The sequence below is a fragment of the Argentina anserina genome, chromosome 6, assembly GCF_933775445.1.
Source record: "Argentina anserina chromosome 6, drPotAnse1.1, whole genome shotgun sequence".
In the NCBI taxonomy this organism is placed as follows: Eukaryota; Viridiplantae; Streptophyta; class Magnoliopsida; order Rosales; family Rosaceae; genus Argentina; species Argentina anserina.
The window spans coordinates 29,212,503-29,234,481 of NC_065877.1; the positions used below are offsets into that span (position 1 = coordinate 29,212,503).

Consider the following 21,979-nt stretch of genomic DNA (forward strand, 5'->3'; position numbering starts at 1 on the left):
AGACAATATTAGGGAAAGTAATAGAATGAATTTCTTAGCCATATAGACTTATATAGCTGGACCAGCGGCATGGATTTAGTCGGTTGACGAAGCCACGTAAAGAATAGTTTGCTTCGTGACCAAACTCTACATATACCTAACTTTTGTGGCAAACTTACAACGTACTTTTGAAACTTCATTTCTACACACGTTATCATCATCGGACTTTATACATTCGGTACTAATATATTTTCGATAAGTTTAAACGTACGCCGTCGTAATTCGTAGATGTACGTTGTAGTTTATTGTGTAACTTACTTTCACGTACACTACCAAAAAGTCATTCATTACGTTAATAAAGTACGTACAACATCAACATCAGTTTATGTTATTAAAAGGTTTACAAACCTAAGCATGTTTCAAATTTTAGAAATTTTTTTTTAATTACTTAATGGTATTAGACCACATTTAAATTAATTAAAAACTCACTTTTCATATTTCTTATTCAAATTAGGACATAAGCTCAAGCCTAAAGAATAAGTAAAAAATTGTTAATTAATTAATGTAAAATATCCAAAATACCATTGTTTTCGTGAAAATTACCAAATATCACTCATACATCTAACAAATTTCGCTCTCCTCATTTTTAGTATTTTTTTTTTCGGAAATTTAAGTTTTCCAGCCAAACCATCGGCAATTTGGAAGTGAGCCAATATATAAAGTTGTTTCTTATGTCATGAGCTTTCATTCAAGTACCATATTGCATATGTTTTGAGAAAATTTGATATTTTGCTCACCAAAAAACACAGTAGCAGCTAGATTTATAGTCGACAGTAGCAGTCCAAGTCGACAGTAGCAATTAGATTCAAAGTCGACAATATCATGTACCTTCCAAATCGACAGTAGCAACTAGGTTTTAACTCGACAGTAACAGTTAGTTTTTATAGTCAACAGTAGCAATTAGTTTTTATAATCGACAGTAGCAGATAACATTTCCATTGATAGTAGCAAACACTATGAGTTAAATAGAGGTAAAAAAGTAAAATATTTTATAACATGTGGCAACTTGCCATTATTTGGTCCTTATTTGGTCCTTATTTGCTTTATCAAATTAAGTAATTAATTATTTGTAACCTAAATTACTGTTGATACTTTTGAGTAGTTTGTAAATATCTTTTAGCATGCGATCACGTTATATATATTGTATATGAAAATTCAATGAGTTGTTAATGTCCTTTTTTTTTGTTTCTTCCCTTTTATTATTATTTATTTTTATGAACCTTCACAGTTTGAGGAAGAAATATTGTCACGACCTCGAAATTTCAAGTATGAAACTCGAATCTGAAACCATGAAAAACTCTAAAACAATCTCAATAAATCAAAATCATTTTAATGTCACAGCGGATCATTACTGAGTTCATGGTAGAACTCAGTTACATTGATTATTACAAACTAAATTTATAATTCAAGCATTATATCAAATGGAAATGTAAAAATCCTCTCAATCCTTACCATAAGATAAAATAAAACAACTTCAAGTCTTCGGAGTTGTCCGTCGATTCCGCTAATCCACACATGCGGAACTATCCCCTACACCATCGAATAGGTGCACCGGGATTGTAAACACAAACCTGGTAAGCTTTGCAACTCATATGAGTAAAACAACAATATAATTCACATATAGATACATAAGAACATATACAAAGCATTAATCATAAATACACTCATGAGTCATTGGACGGCCCCTCTGGTTATCCAATGATATTTGAAAATATATGTGCTCATGAGAAAACGGGCAACCCCTCTGTTTAACCAAATACATTTATAATACAGGTACTCATGAGTGCTGTTACACCTCTGTTACCACTCATGTTAGTACGCCGCCCGACATTTGGAAACCATTTGCTACCCAACATCCAAAATATGGGTACTCATAAGCGCTGGTACACGTCTGTTACCCCTCATGTTAGTACCCCGGCAGACAGACTAGAGCTCTAACTGTATCGTAACTGTCGGCCGACCAAGGCTAGGTTCCGACATGCCAACACGTCTGACGACAGGTCCACAGACCACAAAAACGTTTTAACATAACTCAAGTTAAAACCACGTACAAACAATCATCACATGATATTGTACAAATCAAAGTGACATGCTCAAATAAATAAATATCAACGCTATAATGAACTCATTCGCAAACGGAAATTACGACAGTTTATAATATAGCAAACCATATACATGTACCTATTTTACCAATTATACACATACACATACACAATCTACTATATCATATAGATAGCATAGTTCATTCTTTTAAATTTAGCGTAATCATGAATCTCCACAAGGGTAGATTCATCAATGTGAGATTTTACTCACCTTATAATCCTCAGTGTAATTTCCACAATTCCGCAAGCGAATCCTTTACTTGTTGTGTCGATCACCTAAAATAGATAAGAAGTGAATTTAGAAGCGTTACGTAAAACCTTAAATGCCGAAATAGTAATAATGTTTTACTGTTCAGCAATTTCTGGTTTTTTTTTTTACGAAATTACTGTTCACATAATTATTCATGTATTACTGTACAAATATATTAATTACGTATTCCTATATGAGTATATAATATTTACGTATTTATGTACGTGTACATACAATTTTCATATACCTATACATCCATTTACTATTTCATCGTAAATACTGTTTCTGTAAATAATAATTACAGATGTACCCTTTAGTAATTATTTTTACATTCACCGTATGTAAAATAATTTTACAATTACTGTACGCAAATTACTTTTTACATTCACCGTTCGTAAATGATTTTTTACATTCACCGTACGTAAAATAATTTTACAAAATTTACTGTTTTGAAAATCACTGTTTACGCGCCGCCGCACGTGGGGTTCATACGCCACCTCCGGCGACCGCGCCTCTCCACAGTGGCCGCGCGTGGAACTCACGCGCCGCTCGAACGCGCCGCCGCCTAAAACTCCTCATTTCCTTCCCCTCTTCCCTTCCACGGCCCAAGACCGCCTCCTATCCTCCTCACGCTCTTTCACGCTTCGCCTAAGGCGGCGGTTCTCACAATCCTCCTCCTCCTCTGATTCCTCCACAAATGCACCCAAACCACACGCAATCACACAATATAATCATCTAAATGCATTTCCATACATATGCGAAGCACTAGGACGGCCGGAAGTCGCCGGAAGAGCTCGAACAAGGCGGTGATTTGAGCTTGAGCAGAGGGTGGGACGGCGACGCGATTTGGCTCCGATCGCCTTGCAGGTGGCACTAGGGATGAGGAGAGGTGGAGATGTGCTAGCCGCCAGAGGAGCAGCTCGGACGGCGGAGGAAGTTGCGGGGCCTCGGGTTGTCGCGCAAGAGCTCACAACGGCGACATGAGGCGTGTCGAGCTCGGGGTTGGATGCGGAGGGCCTTGCGAAGGTTTTGGGGGAGGCGGTGAGGCCCACGGTGGTCTGGTCGGCGAGATTGCCGGCGAAATTCTCTTAGGGAGGGAGAGAATGGGGAGAGAGAGAGAGAGAGAGAGAGAGAGAAGAGGGAGGCGGGTGAGAGGGGTTTTCGAAAATGGAAACCCTATCTTTAAAATTCTCTACGTATTTCTAAAATCGGAAACTAACTTCCGTTGTTAATAACTTCCACGTACAACGTCCAATTTGAACATGTGACATTTCCACGAACTCGTATCAACGAGCTCTACAACTCTCGTGAAGGAAGTTTTTAGAAACGAGCGACGGAGTAAAAGTCGATTCTCGCGTCGCGGAAACATAATGTTTTTCCAATTTAGTTTTTCGAATACGGTTCCGTTTTCGATTTCGACACATCGCGAAGCGAAACAAATGCGGTTTATTAATTTTACAAAATTTATTTAAGTCCTAAGAACTCATATAATTGATTCTGAAAAATCGGGTCATTACAATCTACCCCCCTTAAAGGAATTTCGTCCCGAAATTCAGGTTCTCTACTCAACAAACAGTTGCGAATATCTTGCCTTCATATCATACTCTAATTCCCAAGAGGCATCACCCTTATCATGATGGCTCCACAATACTTTGACTAACTCTACTTCTTTCCTCATGAGCTTCTTTGTGGATCTGTCCAGAATACGAACCGGTTCAATAACAAACGTGGCATTTTCCTTCACCTCTATGGTACTACGATCAATTACATGTGACTCATCTGGTACGTACCTCCTCAACATGGAAATGTGGAAGACGTTGTGAATGCCCGACATGCTAGTAGGCAAGGTAAGACGTTGTGAACTCCCAATTCAGGGCACTCTCATACATCAACTCATTGGTAGACAGACAAAGTGCTGATATGATGGTCTTGTATTCTTGCTTAAGTCTTCGTAGAAACTTCTGGGCTAAGGAGGTTGCACCCAGTGGTCTGACAAATCGATACAACTGTGGAAATCGGGCCTCATACTCCCTGACAATCATATCTCCCTGTACTAGCTCAAGGAACTCAAGTTCTAGATCCTCCTGCACTATAGTTGGAAAATAATTTTCTATAAAGAGTGTTGTGAAACCATCTCAGGTCAAGGTAGACACATCCACAGTCCGCCTCGTGCTCTTCCACCAATCCAGAGCATCATCCTTTAAGAAGAATGTGGCTATCATCCTCTTCTCTATCTCAGAGCACACCACCATCTCGAAGTAGGTTTCCATACTCTCAATCCAATGGTCCGCTACCATATGATCCAAGCCCCCATGAAATGAAGGCGTACAGAGTACTGATGTCCTCGATCAGCTTAAGCACTCGACTATCTAATAACAGCCGCGAGGTCAACCTGTTCTTCCTGTGGTGCCGCCTCCTTATAGAGGTTCTCCATATTGGGGACTCTGCCTCCAGCCCTACCTCGGCCTCGACTTCTCGCCCGTCCTCGGCCCTGTGCACAGTCCTTCTCCAAATTCATCACCTTGAAACATTTAAACACTTAGTCAATAAATGTGAAGTCTTGAATCTAAACAAAATAGATCCAACATATATTAACTTATGAGTTCAGAAAGAAGGTGAATCATCGAAGTATTGTCACAATACTTACTAGAGGACCAACCATTAAGGAGTAGCTCCTAACACTTTTGCGTACCCAGGGACATATCAATACCTAAGAGCATGTGATGGGGGTCCGCTGCAGTCGGGCCATCGCTCCTAGATGATATTGATAAATCGCCAAATACACAACTTAGGCTTTGATACCAACTGTCACGACCCCGAAGTTTCAAGTATGAAACTCGAATCCCAAGCCATGAAAAACTCTAAAACAATCTCAATAAATCGAAATTATTTTAATGTCACAACGGATCATTACTGAGTTTATGGTACAACTCAGTTACATTGATTATTACAAACTAAATTTATAATTCAAGCATTATATTAAATGGAAATGTAAAAATTCTCTCAATCCTTACCACAAGATAAAATAAAACAACTTCAAGTCTTCGGAGTTGTCCGTCGATTCCGCTAATCCACACCTGCGGAACTATCCTCTACACCATCGAATAGGTGCACTGTGATTGTAAACACAAACCTGGTAAGCTTTGCAGCTCGTATGAGTAAAACAACAACATAACTCACATATAAATACATAAGAACATACAAAAAGCATTAATCATAAATGCACTAATGAGTCATTGGACGGCCCCTCTGGTTATCCAATGATATTTGAAAATATAAGTGCTAATGAGAAATCAGGCAACCCCTCTGTTTATCCAAATACATTTATAATACGGGTACTCATGAGCGCTAGTACACCTATGTTACCCCTCATGTTAGTACGCCGCCCGACATTAGGCAACCACTTGCTACCGAACATCCAAAATATGGGTACTAATAAGCGCATATACACCTCTGTTACCCCTCATGTTAGTACCCCGACAGACAGACTAGAACTCTAACTGTATCGTAACTGTCGCCCGACCAAGTCTAGGTTCCGACATGCCAACACGTCCGAAGACAGGTCCACACACCACAAAAACGTTTTAACATAACTCAAGTTAAAACCACGTACAAACAATCATCACATGATATTGTACAAATCAAAGTGACATGCTCAAATAAATAAATAAATAGTAACGCTATAATGAACTCATTCGCAAATGGAAATTACGACACTATATAATATAGCAAACCATATATATGTACCTATTTTACCAATTGTACACATACACAATCAACTATATCATATACATATCATAGTTTATTCTTTTAAATTTAGCGTAATCATGAATCTCCACAAAGGTAGATTCATCACTGTGAGATTTTACTCACCTTATAATCCTGAGCGTAATTTCCAGAATTCCGCAAGCGAATCATTTACTTGTTGTGTCGATCACCTAGAATAGATAAGAAGTGAATTTAGAAGCGTTACGTAAAACCTTAAATGTCGAAACAGTAATAATGTTTTACTGTTCAGCAATTTTTAGTTTCTTACAAAATTACTATTCACATAATTACTATTCACGTGTTACTGTACAAATATATATTAATTACGTATTCATATACGAGTACATACTATTTACGTATTTCTGTACATGTACATACTATTTACGTATACATGTATATCCATGTACTATTTCATCGTAAATACTATTTCAGTAAATAATAATTACCGATGTACCCTTCAGCAATTATTTTTACAATTACTGTACGTAAAATAATTTTACATTCACCGTACGTAAAATAATATTACAATTACTGTACGTAAATTACTTTTATATTCACCGTTCGTAAATTACTTTTTATATTCACCGTACGTAAAATAATTTTACAAAATTTACTGTTTTGAAAATCATTGTTCACGCGCCGCCGCACGTGGCGGCGCGTGGGGTTCATGCGCCACCTCCGGCGACCGTGCCTCTCCACAGTGGCAGCGGATGGAGCTCACGCGTCGCTCGAACCGGCGCGCGTGGCTTGCCCACCGCCGCCCAAAACTCCTCATTTCCTTCCCCTCTTCCCCTCCACGGCCCAAGACCGCCTCCTATCCTCCTCACGCTCTTTCACGCGCCGCCTAAGGCGGCGGTACTCACTATCCTCCTCCTCCTACGATTCCTCCACAAATCCACTACACCACACGCAATCACACAATATAATAATCTAAATGCGTTTACATACCTATGCGAAGCCCTAGAACGGCCGGAGGAGCTCGAACAAGGCGGCGATTCGAGCTTGAGCAGAGGGTGGGACGGCGAAGCGATTTGGCTCTGATCGCCTCGGGTTATCGTGCGAGTGCTCACAGTAGCGAGGGGAGGTGTGTCGAGCTCGGGGTCGGATGCGGAGGGCCTTGCGAAGCTTTTGGGCGAGGCGGTGACGCCCACGGTGGTCTGGTCGGCGAGATCACCGGAAACTTTTTTGAGGGAGGGAGAGATCGGGAAGAGAGAGAGAGAGAGAAGAGAGCGAAGAGGGAGGCGGGTGAGAGGGGTTTCTGATAAAATGGAGACCCTAATCTCTAAAATTCTCGTTTTATACCCACTTCTAAAATCGGAAACTAACTTACGCCGTTAATAACTTCCACGTACGACGTCCGATTAGAACGCGTGACGTGTCGACGAACTCGTATCGACGAGCTCTACAACTCTCGTGAAGGAAGTTTTCGGAAACGAGCGACGGAGTAAAAGTCGATTCTCGCGTCGCGGAAACGTAACGTTTTTCCAATTTAGTTTTCCGAATACGGTTCCGTTTTCGATTTCGACACGTCGCGAAGCGAAACAAATGCGGTTTATGAATTTTACAAAATTTATTTATTCCTAAGAACTCATATAATTGATTCCGAAAAATCGGGTCATTACAAATATATTACACCAATGGGAAATAAACCTTGACTTAAATTTCAATAGGATAAAATGAATGAAACAAAGGGTATTTCATTATATACTCAATTTTGAAACCCTATTTTAAACTAAACCCACTTCAAAATTTTTGGCAATTAGGCTAAACTATTAAGTTTTGTTTTAAGAAAAACACACAAATTGCCACAATTTATATGTACTGAACATAAGTCAACTAGCAAAATTAACGTCATCATTCATACCTTAATTGTAGATTTTCTTATTGATCCATTTTTAATTGTAATTTTCATCAATTTTTTCATGATTGTCAAAATGATGAAATTTTCCTAATTAAAATATTTTATTTTTCGATAATCTAAACTTTATATTTTAAAGGTAAGTTTCATCTTATTTGCCTAATCAAAAGATGATTTAATTTATACTCTTACTTTACCTATATTTTATGATTATTTTTCATATGAACCTATTTCTTAGGTATATATATTCTATCATTCCGAGTTAACTATGCACATTAGCTTGAAAGTTTTTATACAATGATTATTCAGTAAGGCACCTGATCATTAGACTCTTTTCTTTATATGATACCTGAATAATAATAATAAAAATTGGAAAGATTTCTTTGTTCTCTAGGTTAGGTTACTTACTATACCATATCTATAATTGAAGAAAATAGCACCTTACATTTAGGTAAATTCGATCGTCACTTACATATTAGTTATTTTGTAGGTAAAGCTAGTATGTGGTAGTTAAGATGGTTTTATCATGAGATTACTATGAATCATATGACAATAGACTCAACAAGAGAAAAAAGAAATCAAAGCACAAAAAGACATACCTTTCAAGTAGAATTTTTTGGCATACATAGACAAACATCACATGTGAGTTTAGAAAGTGAAAATATAAACTAGGGTGTTACAGCAAGATGAAAGAAGAATGTTATTCTGATCGATCAAGATGAAGGCAGTGGTGTTCCATTAATGAAAGCTGAGAACAAGGTGAGTGATCGCTCTGGTTGGTAGCTTGGAACCTCATGGCCTGCTCCCCTTACTGTTGCAAATACCAACCCCTCGAACTCAATCACATATCCCCCAACCTCATCTGTGCTAGAGTACCATGCCCGAAATGGAGTCTCAGTCTTTAATTTCATCGTGTTTATGGCGTATCTCGTACTTGTCACTGATACTACTGAATCAACATCTCCACTGCACACAAAAACAAACACAATCCATACGCCAAAACAGCGCTATGTATGAGTATACTGTATCCATATGTAACCCCGAGTTTAAGCATTAACGAAGAGAACATCATAAATAAAAAGATGACTAATTGATTATTTATGCTGACCTATATACCCATAATCTGATTCCATTAGCTATGAGCTCTTGCATTATGGGGAGGACGGTCATTGGGCTGTCCGTCCAGCCAACAGCACTACACACCAATTAAGTTAATTAGTTAGATAATTAAACAAAGTTATTAACATTCTATCTCATATTTCTTCTCATGAATCAAGTTTTTATGATTTTTGTGAATGTATACCCGCAAGCTGACCATTGTGTGGGTCTAGCATGAAGAGCTGCTTGAACTGCGGGAAGATTTAGGTAGGTGTTCACATAGATGTCAGAGCATGGATCAAATTCATATACCTGATGATCATATATAACATCCATCAATCTTAAACTGAAAACACTTCGATCTGAACGTCATTAATTTGTTAGAATAAATCAGGTCAGTTAATTAGTTGGAGACTACTTACTGCACCAGTTTTGCCTGCAGGTTTCGATTCTGAATCGCAAAGTGGAGCGTAGATGTTGTAAGGATCAATATCTCCAGCCTCCTGATCTGATTGATTCTTAAACTTTTCACATGCATCTGAGTAATTATACGTAACAAAATCGCAATATTTGATGATTCCTGCATTGGTTTCGTCAGAGTTCAGAGCATGTGTCCACAAGTAATAAAAATTACCCTGATCACCGGTACTGTCATCAATCCAGGCATTCCCAATCTGCATATAGAGAAGCCATAGGTGAACAAAATCTCGTAGTGCGTATATATGCATGCTCGCACTTCCATTATTAATTAAATTACACGAACACGTTCGAGAAATCAACTCACTGCAATTCCTTTGAGGTTAATTTTTGTTTCATTGGTGATTTTGTTCTCAGATACGATTGTGTAAGCAAGCTGAGGTACGTAGTGACCGGCGTAACTCTCTCCGGTGATGTAGAAGTCTCTGGTTTTGTATTCAGGAAATTTTTCTAGCCAGTTTATAAGAAACTTGTATGAGTCTGAGGCAGTTTTGTTATCGCCCACGTTTTGGTAGTCAGATGTTGTGTTTGAGTATGAGAACCCAACTCCTGCTGGTGACTCCAAGAACAGGACATTTGCCTCTGCAATGATCATACATTCAGAGCTTCAAATTTGTTAAGATAGATTGAAGCATATATAAAACGAATAGGCCGATCGAATACGTTTGGAAGCATTCTCTTCTGTTGGTACAAAATTGATTAAACTGATTATAAACCATAGGGACCATACCATTGTTCCATGCATAATAATTCTTGTATAGTGAAACTCCATCACCATTGACTCTGAACGGTCCCAGTTCTTCCATGGCTCCATATCCAAGAGATGAGCATCCTGGTCCTGTAACGTACATTAACAAATACAACACTGTTAACTTTTTAATATGACTTACAATAACTAAATAAGCAAAAATAAATTACAAAAAAAATACAGTATAAATTCATATTTGATACACATACACATCAGTATAATACATGCGCACGCACATATACACACATATTGGCGATTCATGAAGACTTTCTTGTCATAAGTACCCCGTATTCAGTTCAAATTTTTTCTCATTGAATGCATATACACAGGGGTTCGTCTGGGGTACATCATTATATACCATACAACAGGGGCTGAACGGCTGGCAGGAACTGTCAGTTTATGCACGCAGTGGTGGTTGTGGGATTGTGCGGTCGGATGTGTCTATGATAGATTTTTCCTATACATAGTGCTATAATGAACAGTAGTTGTTTATGAAAACTTTGGTCATATTTACCTAGCTCTAAAATCCTCTAATGAAAAACAAATCGATTCAAACTAGCTAGCTAAAAACTATTCGAAATAGGCATTAGATTTATTAAATATCAAATGATTTTTTAACGTGCTCTATTCATGCATTAAAATAACTAATCTAACACTTGAGGACATGATGCAGGAATGTTGTCAATTGTAATAACCCTAAATTTTTCAAACAATATTTTGGTTGAGATAATTCTATAAAGCTGTGAAATTTAATTAGAGTGAATGTGATCGGTTGCGACGTTGTGAAACGAGAAACGGAAACGTTCTCGGAACGTTTAATTAGAAAAACGCTACGTTTCCGCAACGTATATATCGACTTTTATTCCGTTGCTCGGTTGCGAAAACTTCCTTCACAAAAGTTGTAGAGATCGTCGATACGAGTTCGTGGGTATGTGACGCGTTCTAATCGGACGACGTACGTAAAAGTTATTAACGTCGGAAGTTAGTTTCCGATTTAGAAACTAGTATAAATAGAGTATTTATGATTAGGGTTTCCCATAATTGGAAACTCTCTCTCTCTCTCCTTTCGGCCGCCTCCCTCCTTCTCTCTTTCCTCTCTTTCTTTTCTTCCCCGACACAGAGAGCAGAGCTCTTCCTTGTCTGCCTTCTCCTCACGTTGCACCACCGTCTGGCCGTTTCTCGACGGAGCGCCCCCACCAAAACCTCCCTCCCTTTCTAGTTCTTCAAACCCAGTTTGTGGATTCGACATGCAGTCACAGATAGGGTAGATCGGTGGGTGATTTGATGAAACCAAATCGTTCAAATCCGATCGGTTCTTCATTCTCCGACGACGCTACAACTAGCATATGGTACTTTCTTACTCCTCCATCGAGGATGCTTAAATTCCAGTCTTTGATCAGATTGTAACGATATTCTCAATTTCTGTGAATCCCTCTTTTCTGCGTGATTGCTCCACCGTGCCCTTCGTCGTCTCTATGTTATTCTTCGTCTTTTCCGATGTCGTGGAAGCTAATGAGAGGCTTAGGTGAGGTCGGGGAGCCCAGTTGAGCAGCTGTTGCAATTTGGGTGAAGTTCAGAACCTATATTTCTGGCGTTGGTAGCTACAGAGGAAAAAGAGGAGTTGTTGCTTTGGTTTTCAGCTTATGGAACCGAATTAGAGGTAAAAGCTTTACTGTTTGGTCTGAATTGTTAATTTGGACTGCTTCCAAATTGTGGTGGTTTGAATGGGAAACTCGTTGGTATTCTGTATTTTAGTTCAGTTCACAAGAGTGGAATACATTGTTGTTCTATGAATTTAGTTTCCCCATATTTGGACGATTACGAAATCAGTGATCAGTTTGGTTGTTGTTCTCGTTAAATTGCTTGAAATGGATTTGAACTAAAGTTATGATTATATAATGGCACATGATTACAAGCTTGGTGTTTGACATTTGAACGGGTGGATTTAACTTGAAGGAATTCCATATATAGCTGAAAGCAAGCTATGTACCGGGAAGTGATGAAAATTGTGTTCTCTTGATTGAAGTAATTGTGGGTGCCCATAGCAATTTATGGGTGCAAAACGAATTAGTTATTACCAAAGTATGTCATGAGAAGTGAGAAATGCTGGATTGTAATGTATGTTTTGGTTGGAGAAATTGCTGATGTTGGTGCTTGTATTGTTACTGGTTCAGTGAACAACCGCTTTAGATTTTGTTGAACTTATTTTGGAACAGGGCCATGCTTGAGTTTTTGGTCTTTTAAAAATGGATTGAAGCTATATTAAATCATGTTGTGATATCAAAGTATAGAATCAAGTATCATAGAACTATCATGTCCCAAATTAAGTTAAGATGGAAAGTTAATATTTGGGGAATGGTAGTGACATTTTGGATTATTTAGGAATGTGAGTACATGAACAGTACCGTGAATAGTACCGTGAATGGTAACAGTGAATAGTAACCGTGAACAGTAATTTTGTAAAACCGGAAATTGCTGAACAGTAACCGATTATTGCTGTTACGGCATTTAAAGGTTTACGAAACGTTTCTAAATTCTTTTCTTGTCTTTTCAAGGTGATCAATAAATCAAGAAAAGGAATTAGCTGCGGATTTTGGAGTTTCGCTCGAGTTGATAAGGTGAGTAAAATCTCACATATTTACGAATCTACCCTTGCGGTGATTCCAAGATTTTGCAAGAGTTTTAAATGTTGAAATACGACAAGTATACAATATAGTGGATTATATATATATATATATATATATTATATAAATGGTAATAAGTACATATATATATTTTTTGCTATATTATATACTGTTATGAATTCATTTGAAATAGGTCATTTCAATGACAAGCATGTGAGTTTAATATTGAGATTGTTAAACGTTTTGTCTTCGGACGTGTTTATAAATTATGACATGTATAAGATATAATGAATTATTTATATATATATCGTACAAATGGTAAATAAATACGTATATATATATAGTTTGTTATATAATATACTGTTATGATTTTATTGTGATTTTGATTTGTACAATATGATGTGAGATTATTGTACGTGATTTTTAACATTGAGATTGTTAAAATGTGAATTGTCTTCGGACCTGATGTTTGGTACAATATGATGTGAGATTATTGTACGTGTTTGGCAAGTCGAAACCTAGCCTTTGGCCGGGCGAAAGTTACGATACAGTTAGAGCTCTAGTATGTCCGCCATAGTACTACATGGGAGGTAACGGGTGGTTATCTGCTCATGAGTACTCAGATTGTTTTGGATGTTGGGTAGCGGGTGGTTACCCAATATCACCGTAGTACTGCATGTGAGGTAACGGGTGGTTATCTGCTCATGGGTACTCAGATTGTTTTGGATGTTGGGTAGCGGGTGGCTATCCAATATCGGCGGTGTATTACGAGAGGGGTAACAGATGTGTACCAGCGTTCTTGGTACCCGTATTATAAATGAATTTGGGTAACCAGAAGGGTTACTTAATTTCTCATGAGCGCTTCTTTTCATATTTCTTTGGGACAACCAGATGGGCCGTCCATTAACTCATGAGTGCATTTATATTTGTTTGATTTGTGGATTTTCGTATATATATTAATATGCGAGTTATATTTTCATTTTACTCATACGAGCTGTAAAGCTTACCGGGTTTGTGTTTATAATCCCGGTGCACCAATTCGATGGTGTAGTGGATAACTCCGCAGGTGTGGATTAGCGGGAATTGACGGACCGCTCAGAGGACTTGAAATTATTTATCTCTAGCTTGTGTGAGGATTTTTTTTGTGACTATCTTGTGAGTTTGTTGTGAGGATTACGTAATTCCATTTGTTATAATATTGAATTATAATTTGGGTTGTAATAATCGGTTTAACTGAGTTGTATTTTAAACTCAGAGATGATCCACTGTGGCATTTTAAATGATTTCGATTCGTTGAAATTGTTTGGTGTTTAACAACTTTGAAATTTTGAATTTTTAAACTTTAAATTTTGGGGTCGTCACATCAATCTAGATATTTACAACTTCCATGAAATATTTACCTCCATTCAACCATAGCACCAGAGGTTTGGTTGAAGAGTCCTGAGGCGACTCTACAAAATAGTAGAACAATGCTCTCCCAGCAGTAGCGTCAACCGTAACATATCCTGCATACTGATCAAAATTCACTCCTTCGGTTGGTTGTCCCGGCAGAGCGTCGATCTTATCAGCTTCCTTTGATCCAAAATCATGGCTCACAGGAGAACCGGAGTTATTTCCGACCTGATCTAAGCCATTCTGCAACTGAGACTGAAGAGGCTTTTGATGTTTTTTAGACTTGATCAACGTTTTGAGGTTGCTAACTTGGTTAGCGCTGTTGCATGATACCCAGAGAAGCAGCAAACATGAGAGGAACAAAAGCTTCATGTTCATGCTTGCTTCTTACAAGATATAAACTTTGATAGCTAGGCTATATATCAATGACGCTTTTGATAGAGAACTGAGAACCGGCCAGTGCTGAACAAATGTTCATTGGTTTACGACAGTACTTAGGCTTCTTTGTTGTGTTTAACGAACATGTCTCACAACAATGACAACATATGAGCAATTATGGATATATACAAAGTAACATGCATCTTAATTACAGCATCTGGTGTTTGTCATCGCATCACTGTCTAGATCAAGATCGACATCGAATTGTTTTTTATTCGTTGACCTGATGTCCTGATTAGACATGCACAAGAGCTAGCCTAGCTAGAATTGAAAAATTATCTCCAGCCTTTATCTTTGGAGAGGAGCTCGTTGATATTCTCGCAGAAATAAGAAGATCCCGACGTCTATGTACTGTATGTATATTAAAACCTATACACTGGAATTAGCTAAGAAACTCAAGTATATGGGTCGAGCTATAGTATCTTACTCGATCGGCCAACATCGTTTGACTTCCTATTGGAGCTTGTTCTTTTGTTTTGAGCGAGCATAATACTGTAGAAACTATATATATATATATATATATATAAGGCTTTTTACATAAGGAGGTTCTTATCTTAACTTAAGGTACGGATTTTCATTTTTAACCAATTTTTCGATCGAGTTTTCACATCTCCACCGTCTAATATCTAGGTTATAACGTATATATCATCTCCACAAAATTTCAGCCGATGTCATGACCGTTAAGGTATCGAACGAATCAAAACCAATGGACGTATTGAATTTGCCGAACCTGAACCGTTCATATTTTGAGTAGAAAATCAAAGTTATGAGTACCTTAACGGTTATGGAATCGGCTGCAATTTTGTGGAGATGATCTATACGTTATTACCTAGATATTTAACGGTGGAGATGTGAAAACTCGATCGAAAAGTTGGTCAAAAATAAAAATCCGTACCTTAAGCTAAGATAAGGACCTCCTTACCTGAAAAGCCCCGTATATATATATATATACAGACCGCTTCATGTGCGGACGTTCGCGTGTGGATTCGCCGATTCCTGCGGCGGCAGGCCGCAACGGCGCGCGGACCAGCACAGCTGCCCTGCCCACCTCCCGGCGATCCCATCTGTGCCGGCCAGAGCTCAATCGGTGACCCACGACGACCGAAATCTGCAAAAATCAAGTTTCTGGGCAGATTCCGGCGATTTCGCGATTCCGGCATTCGTAGATCGCCGATGGAGCTCCGACCGGCACAGACGGGACCGCCGAGAGGTGGGGAGTGCGGCTATCGTGGTCTGCCCCGCCGTTGCAGCCTGCCGTCGCCGGAATCGGCAAATCCGTACCTTACGTAAGGTACGGACGTCCGCACCTGAAAATTCTCATATATATATATATATATATATATTCGTTGTACGTACGTGTATTTGTTTGACGGTATAACCCATCTAATTTTTTACACATTTCAACTGTTAAAACTTGATGACCGATTATATGATGGTAGAGTCAAGGACTCGGTTCAAGCTCTCCCTAGACGTGATCGATTGCCCCTAGCTAGTCGTCAGTCATCACCAATGTATTCGAACTATTTCAACCTATGCTATGTTAGTCATATAAGGGTAGTATATGTATTTGCTTGTTATCCCTTTTGCCTTATATAGACTTGTACTGTTCTCCTTAATTGAATTGAATCACAATGTAGTCCTATAACTCGTTTCTGCGTTTCATCAACAGTTTCAGCATTTTAACTTTCAATAATCCATGAATCCTATCATGCTAGCTATTCGATTGCCAATTATCAGCTGTAACTGGTTACTTGTGATATGTTGGCTTAACAAATCTTGTTAATTGATTGATGTTACAATTCATGCATATTTCATTTCTATCACATTATACATATGTTGTATATAAAAATTTAAGGAGTTGTTGATGTCCTTTTTTATGTTTCTTTCACTTAGTCAATTATGCCTTCAGGCGACATATGTGTTGTGTCACTGGAGAAAATTCAAATATGTTGGCTAGTAGTCTGTCGCCATTATAGTTATCAGGCGACATATAAAATATCTGTATCAGCCGACATATAAGAAAAAAAGTCTTATGTCGCCAGATATACTTTCCAGCGACATATATTATATGTCACCTGATAGCTATAACAACAACATGCTACTAGGCGACATATTTGAATTTTCAATATGAAGCGACATAAGAGCATAAGTTGCTTGAAACCCTCTTTTGGCTGTTTAATTAGGTCTTCTAGTGACATAAAAGTCGTTGTAATTCTTTTGAAAAAACATATTAGTCATGAGATTTGATAAAGTGACATATAACCCTCCCATATAACACTTTTTTTTCCATATATGTCGGCTGAGTGTTAGTACATCATTTAACAACTTATTTGTTTTCATGTGTTGTTGCACTCTTCAAACGTTATATGCTATTATGTTTTGCTCTTCTATTGTTGTTTTAGCAATTATAGCACTCATTTGTGTTATCTTAGTATAAAAAAGCCAATAAATATCAAAAGGTTTATATTGCTTCTTTCTAATAGTTTACATTCCATGATATATATTATCCTTGCAACACAAAAGTGCCATAAAGTACTACAAGCAGCAGTTGTACACGGGCGCAAGCATGGGAGGACACCACATGGGAGGAGCAGACTTCAAGCATCCGCACAAATAGCACAAGGCACTATGTGAGTCACATTGCAGTGTCAAACACAATGGTTATTCAATGTTACTGAGCATTTGAATCCACATTACAGTTCGAGAGTAATTTGAATCATGACCTTTAACCATGATCTAGACAATGTAGCATAACTCGACTCTAATTGATAAGAGATGAAGAGATGTAATTTGTACCTTCAGTATCTTCATCTACATCTTCAATCATGTAATTTTTCATGTCTACAAGAAAAAACAGTAACGAGTACAGTTAATTTTAAGCAAAATAATTATGTACTAGCACACCCATACTAAATTAATTATATTACAATCTAAGTATGTCAAGTAACTTCTTTGAAAACAATCAGAGGCAAAAGTCATAGCCTGGCAATAATGAGACAAGTAAGGCATGTAGATAAACATTCATGTATCATGCCTTTCCATCTCATATAATCCATATATACAAGTTGAAATACCAAGCTGAGATGACCAAATATTAGTTTTCCAAGTAAAGCATAAAACAATCAGGAACTTGACTTCAATTGCAATAAGAAATCAACACAAATACACTCCTCTCATTTCTATTATTAGTCCTTTTTTTATGTCATATCTATTATTAATTAGTCTATCAACTTATTACCAGCAATATATCTACGTGAGACAGCTTGGCGTCTATTTCAAACCTAACAAGAAAGATGAGGAAAACAAAATATTAGAGTAGAAACAAAAGTTTAACCCATCATTTACATATTGTGCTTTCTTTACTTGCCCCCATGAATTTCACCCAAACAGAATAGATGAAAGCCATAAAGAGAGAGAGAGAGAGAGAGAGAGAGAGAGAGACCTACTGCAAATATAGAGGGTGCTAGGAGACCATTCTGCACATCGTTGGTGAACACCATCTCCCTCAAAGATTGCACTGAACTCTCTAAACCCTTCCACCATATTGCTTGCCAACTTTTTACCAAAAAAGAGAAATCAGGGACATAAAACGATCCATTAAAATTCCTCAAGACATTGTAATACACAAATGTGTGGTTGTGTGTGCATGTTTATCTTATTCATGTCCACAAAATTCAACTTTCCGCAATGGGTAGCTATTACTCATCAAAGAAATCTAGTATTCATCATGTGAATGCAGAGAGCCAAGCTTTAGCATTAATAAAGTTTAACTTAAATCTCTAACCAGAGGGGACATAGCTGATAGGGGTCAAATCAGCAATACAAGTAACTTCTTAGTTCTTACACAGCAGGGCTTCAAAAAGGCTTAGTAACTAGAATATAAAAAAAAGCAGAAAATCTAACAACTTTCTCTATTACAAATCACAATAGTTACTCAACTAGATTCATCCAATAAAATTTCGAAAACTTGAGTATAATGCATATACCATGAACAAGAGTTCAAATAAGACATGAGGAAAGCTAGAATTCAAAAACACATATAGGTTCATGGAGGTTCATGCAAGCCATATCTGAAGCTACAAATCTATATATTTTAGCAAACTAAACTGAGTTCTTGGCTAAGAAAGTATATATTTATCGGCAACCTAGCTAAAACCTCAAAATTCCAATCAATTTAGCTTAGCTAAAAAATCAATCTACACTAGAGAATAGAAAACTGAGCTAGGTTACCTCTTAAAGAGCAGCCAAAAGATGAAGATGTGAATCAATGAGTCTCTGATAAGAGTCAAGTCCTGCACGTCATTCATCTTCCAACAAAATATATACAACATCAATCATGTTCAAACCAAGTAGTCCATGTGTAATCTATTACCCTAAGGTGGTAAGGTTTCTCAGATATATATGAGGAAGAATAACCAACAAAGAAAGTAAGACTGAAAACACAAATGGAAGAGATAATTGTAGGAAATTAGGAACGCCACCATTAATTTTCTTTATAGAATATTTATATGTACCAATATCTTGACCAATTGGACAATGGTGAGAAGAACTTACTAGTAACAAATATACCAACAACAGAGCACAAACACGCCATATATGTACAGAGCAACAAATATATCCACAACACAGCACTGCATGCATATACCAACAAATATACCAACAAATTGATCTTATATACCAACAATTAGAACATTGCAGTTAGAACATGAAGACTCACCAGTGAACCAGCAAATCAGTGAATTTCCAATAGTAGCTCTCTGGCTTGGTTCTCGGGTTACCTTTCCACCCTTAGCTTTTACAAGTTCCACAGTCTTAGCAACCTAACAACACAAACATATATACTATGTCCTAGAAGGTCATTCACTAAGAAGAATCCAAAACAATGCAAAGACAGTAACAACAAGACTCTATATAAGAATCGGATATGGCTCACATCCTCAACAAAAATGCCAAAATGGCCAATTGCAGTTCCAATATCATACTTGTCCACCCCATAATCTGAAAGTTTTAAAAATTGAAAATCGACGTAAAAACACTGTATCAGGACAAGTGCTTGTCAAAGAAATTCACAAGCAGATCTTCTTAAGTTCTAATGCCCCAGAATTCAGAATTCCAGTAAAGTTAGTGGAAATGGTTAAAGATTGCTTACTGTAAGTGAGTTCAATGGCGAAATGGGAATTATCTGGCCCATATCCAAGAAAAGCATTCGTATATCCAAAATAAAAATCCGAATCAAATTCTCATGAAGTCTAAATGTGATCATTATAATCCAATCTCACTGACACCAATTAGGGAAAAACAATGCACAAATTTGAGAAATTGTATATAAGAAACTTGGCTAACTACCTTTGCAGAACCCATGTCATTTCTCTTGGCAGCATCTTTAATTGCTTTCTGAACACTTTTCTCTTCTCTTTGTATATCTGAAGCAACAAAAAACCCAATACAAACTAAACCAAAATTAATCAAGATTTTCATGATCGATGAATCCGGAACAACCTAGGAATCAACCAAAGTTTCGATTTTGGATGGAAAAAGAGTGGAACTTGAGATGGGGGAAATTGCGAATCATGTACCTCGAATTTGGCGTTCGATGATGCGGCAGTCTTTGCGAAGTTTACGCTGCCTATCTCGCAGTTGCTGACACACTCTTGGGTACCTAGAATCTCCTCCTTTCACAAACACACATACAAGCCGACGCACGAAACTCCATGCTGCATTGAAGATATCAGAAACACATACTTTATAGTCATGTCCAAATCCTCGACGCGGTATGCGACATGGAGAAGCCTTCATTTATCCTCTTTGACCCACTCTAGCACATTCTCCGACGATGCAGTTGTACTCGCTTGTGCTGCATTCCCACAAGCAACCACTCCCATGGCTTTACCTTCCAGCAAATTCTTCCTTGCAAAAGAAACTGGATCAAAATTTAGAAGATAACCCAATCGAAAATCCCCAAATTAATTTTAAGCAATGAAACTGCAAAACCCATTGAAATTTCAAACCGAATCCTCAAAATCCCCAAATTCCGATTTGAAATTGCTTACCCAGAGCCGACAGGCAGTGAGATTGAGAGCAAAGAGAACATAGAGATCGAGAGCCGAGAGAAGAGAGAGAGAGAGAGAGAGAGAGAGAGAGAATGAGAGAGAGCTGAGTTTTGTTTTTGCGAATTGAAAGCGGCAGATTTTAGGGGAAACTAAATTAACGCCGCGTAAGTTTTGTTCAAATTTTAAGTCAAATTTTAGGACATTAGGCGACATATTTATGTCTTCCTATTTAGGACAACTTTATTCACATACGTTATGAATTTTAGGAGAGATTCCACATCTAAGAAGTGACAAAAAAAAATAAAGCTTATAAGTGGGTGGATAATAACTAATTGAACCGAGACCTTTTGTGATTAAAACCCAATACCTGTGAGGTGGCTAAGTTGGGACAATATCAGTACAGTTGGTCCACGGGCCACAATGATTAAAACCCAATACCTGTGAGGTGGCTAAGTTGGGACAATATTAGTACAGTTGGTCCACGGGCCACGCTTGTCGCTGTTTAACATGAGTCATTAAAATTAGCCCTCCAAAACCTCGGCCAATTTTAACACAGACTAGGCGACATATAAATGTCGTCCCCTCTAGCAAAAAAATATGTATATATACTTGGTTCTAGGGCAATATATAAATGTCGTCAAACTAACAACATTCATTTAGTCAACTATGTGTCTTTGCCTCCAAATTAAGCTCCAAACTCAGAGGACATAAATCTATCGTTTTATTGTTGCTTCATTTTTTGGTCAACTTTAGAATCCTTCTAGAATTAAGACAAAATACACGACATATATAAGTCGCTTAAATATTACCATTTTTCAACCTAAATAATTTTGAATTTATGACTATTCAGACGACATATATAGATATATGTCACTCCAAACTTTCGAACAACACTTAACCTGACATATGTCGCCTGATATGTGTCGTATATAGACAATATTGGCATAGTGTTTCTTCCTTTATTTTTGGGTGAACCTTCACAATTTGAGGAAAATATATTGCACCAAGGTCCAAGGGGGAATAGACCTTGACTTTAAATTTCAATAGGATAACTTGAATGAAACAACCCAGCACAACAAAAAGAAAACTTGCAGTAGAGATGCATAATATGCACATCAGCACATATCTAATATAT

The 21,979-nt window shown here is 37.6% G+C and overlaps 2 protein-coding genes across 11 annotated transcripts; both read right to left on the bottom strand.

Moving 5' to 3' along the window:
- Positions 1–8,689: 8,689 nt before the first annotated feature.
- Positions 8,690–14,730, bottom strand: LOC126801238 (serine carboxypeptidase 1-like). Its single transcript, XM_050528727.1, has 7 exons — positions 14,365–14,730; positions 10,323–10,430; positions 9,900–10,174; positions 9,538–9,789; positions 9,321–9,427; positions 9,126–9,212; positions 8,690–8,983 (listed from the first exon to the last, which is right to left on the bottom strand). The coding sequence occupies exons 1-7, from the start codon at positions 14,726–14,728 to the stop codon at positions 8,731–8,733; spliced, it is 1,446 nt and encodes a 481-aa protein (XP_050384684.1). The 5' UTR covers positions 14,729–14,730; the 3' UTR covers positions 8,690–8,730.
- Positions 14,731–17,242: 2,512 nt separating this feature from the next.
- LOC126801239 (uncharacterized) lies at positions 17,243–20,009 on the bottom strand. Of its 10 annotated transcripts, none has more exons than XR_007672771.1 (7): positions 19,944–20,003; positions 19,728–19,792; positions 19,512–19,614; positions 19,025–19,101; positions 18,237–18,349; positions 17,591–17,635; positions 17,243–17,420 (listed from the first exon to the last, which is right to left on the bottom strand). XR_007672771.1 is itself a non-coding variant. In XM_050528728.1 (4 exons), exons 1-4 carry the CDS (start codon positions 19,123–19,125, stop codon positions 17,298–17,300), a joined length of 351 nt encoding a protein of 116 aa, XP_050384685.1. In that variant the 5' UTR covers positions 19,126–19,484; the 3' UTR covers positions 17,243–17,297. The 10 variants fall into 10 exon arrangements, 2 of the variants coding, with proteins under 2 accessions (XP_050384685.1, XP_050384686.1); XR_007672772.1 differs by having other exon boundaries at positions 19,512–19,635; XR_007672774.1 differs by adding an exon at positions 18,033–18,075 and having other exon boundaries at positions 19,512–19,792.
- Positions 20,010–21,979: the final 1,970 nt, after the last annotated feature.

Excerpts from the sequence above, each read along its gene's own strand:
- LOC126801238 (XM_050528727.1), bottom strand. The coding sequence starts at position 14,728 with ATGAAGCTTTTGTTCCTCTCATGTTTGCTGCTTCTCTGGGTATCATGC. Across the intron at positions 10,175-10,322 it reads TTATTATGCATGGAACAATG|AGGCAAATGTCCTGTTCTTG; the intron begins GTATGGTCCCTA and ends TGATCATTGCAG. Across the intron at positions 9,790-9,899 it reads TTAACCTCAAAGGAATTGCA|ATTGGGAATGCCTGGATTGA; the intron begins GTGAGTTGATTT and ends CTCTATATGCAG.
- LOC126801239 (XM_050528728.1), bottom strand. The coding sequence starts at position 19,125 with ATGTTGTATATATTTTGTTGGAAGATGAATGACGTGCAGGACTTGACT. Across the intron at positions 17,636-18,236 it reads ACCCTCTATATTTGCAGTAG|ACATGAAAAATTACATGATT; the intron begins GTCTCTCTCTCT and ends TTTTTCTTGTAG. Across the intron at positions 17,390-17,590 it reads TGTAGATGAAGATACTGAAG|TCTGCTCCTCCCATGTGGTG; the intron begins GTACAAATTACA and ends GGATGCTTGAAG.